This window comes from Mesitornis unicolor, unplaced genomic scaffold (genome assembly GCF_000695765.1).
Source record: "Mesitornis unicolor isolate BGI_N332 unplaced genomic scaffold, ASM69576v1 scaffold4157, whole genome shotgun sequence".
Taxonomy (NCBI): domain Eukaryota; kingdom Metazoa; phylum Chordata; class Aves; order Mesitornithiformes; family Mesitornithidae; genus Mesitornis; species Mesitornis unicolor.
The window spans coordinates 3790-5274 of NW_010194193.1; the positions used below are offsets into that span (position 1 = coordinate 3790).

The following is a 1485-nucleotide window of genomic DNA, read 5'->3' on the forward strand; positions in this document are numbered from 1 at the left end:
GGTGGAGAGCCCAGCTGCTGGGGTGTTTGATGGCTCGCAATACAACTGGCACTGCTGGTGGGACCCGAGTGAGGCGATGGCTCCAGGAGGGATGTGACAGGCCTGCACCCAGCAGCGAAAGCAGAAGTCTCAGTGCATGCGAGGGCTGGGGTTTTTTTGGAGATGATTCCTGAGGGTTTCCCCTCTTTCTAGGCATCAATCCGGATGACACGTACAACGAAACGCCCTACGAGAAGGGGTACTGCTTTGTGAGCTACTTGGCCCATCTGGTGGGGAACCAGAGCAAGTTCGATGCCTTCCTCCAGGTTGGTACAGGGAGGTACCAGGTGGAGGTGCCAAGTCCTGCAAAACCCCACGGCGGGAGGGGAGAGGGCAGCGGGACCCCGGGAAGGACAGGGTGAACAGGGGGGCTGGGGAGAAGAGGAGGTGAGAACTGGAGATGTTCATGGGGAATGAGGTGAGGGCTCAGCTTGGCCCCACACTGGCAGGGCTCACAGTGAACTGGGGGATGCAGGAGCCTGGGCAGCCCCTAGGAGGGAACGAGGGCAGCGTGGGCTTGGCAACACTAAGCCTCCATGAGATGGAGCACGGGGAGGGCTGGGCAGCGCTGCTGGAGGTGAGCACCTGTGGCATCACACCCTGGCTGTCCCCGCAGGCCTACGTGAACCGGTTCAAGTTCCAGAGCATCACAGCGGATGACACCCTTGGTTTCTTCCTGGAGTACTTCCCAGAGCTGAAGGAGAAAGGCGTGGACTCCATCCCAGGTCAGCACGGAGCCTTCCTGACCAGGGGACCAGGGCGCTGCTTTGCAAACCAGCATCCCATGGGTGTCTGAGCCATCCCACGTCCTGTGCAGACCCTGAGCATGTTGGTTTGTGGGGTTTACTGGAGGCGCTGCTGCTGGTACTGGGCCTGGGCTCCAGTGGAGACAGTGCAGCACTGGCTGCTCCGGGATCAGGCACTACCCTGGGCTCAGCCTGGGGTTTCCATCCAGTCCGTGCTCTGTGCTCAGGTGCCGTCTCATGGGGTTTCCACATGGAGAGCTGAGCCCGGCCAGTCTCTAGCATGAGCATGGGAGCGTTTGCTCGTGGAGCTGCTGGGATCGGGCTCAGTGGTGCCCCAGGCTCAGCTGGGCCTGGCTGCACAGAGCCAGGCTTGGCAGGAGCTCTGTGTGCCAGAGCCAGCTCAGCTCGCTGGCAGCGCTGGGGCTGTTGCTGCACAAGCACACACCAAGCTCAGGGTGCCTTAACAGCCTCACTCTGTCTCTGCTCATCACCATCCCTGGGCAGGTTTGGTGGTGCTGGGGACGGCCTCGGAGAAGGCAGCAGGGTGCGTGGACAGCAGCGCCTGGTACAGGGGTCAGAAAATCAGTCCCATCTCCCCACCCCTTCCTTGCCGCAGGCTTTGAATTTGACCGCTGGCTGAACACGCCGGGCTGGCCCCCCTACCTGCCCGACCTCTCGCCGGGGGAGCAGCTGATGAAGC

The 1485-nt window shown here is 62.0% G+C and overlaps 1 protein-coding gene across 1 annotated transcript in view; it reads left to right on the plus strand.

Moving 5' to 3' along the window:
* RNPEP (arginyl aminopeptidase (aminopeptidase B)) overlaps window positions 1-1485 on the plus strand; it is a gene marked incomplete at its 5' end in the record, with an annotated part of 7154 nt that overhangs the window by 3648 nt on the left and 2021 nt on the right. The window contains 4 exons of the mRNA XM_010187709.1: window positions 8-68; window positions 193-305; window positions 656-764; window positions 1402-1483. Of these exons, the coding sequence (XP_010186011.1) occupies window positions 8-68; window positions 193-305; window positions 656-764; window positions 1402-1483 (365 nt within the window). The remainder of the gene's footprint in view (window positions 1-7; window positions 69-192; window positions 306-655; window positions 765-1401; window positions 1484-1485) is intronic.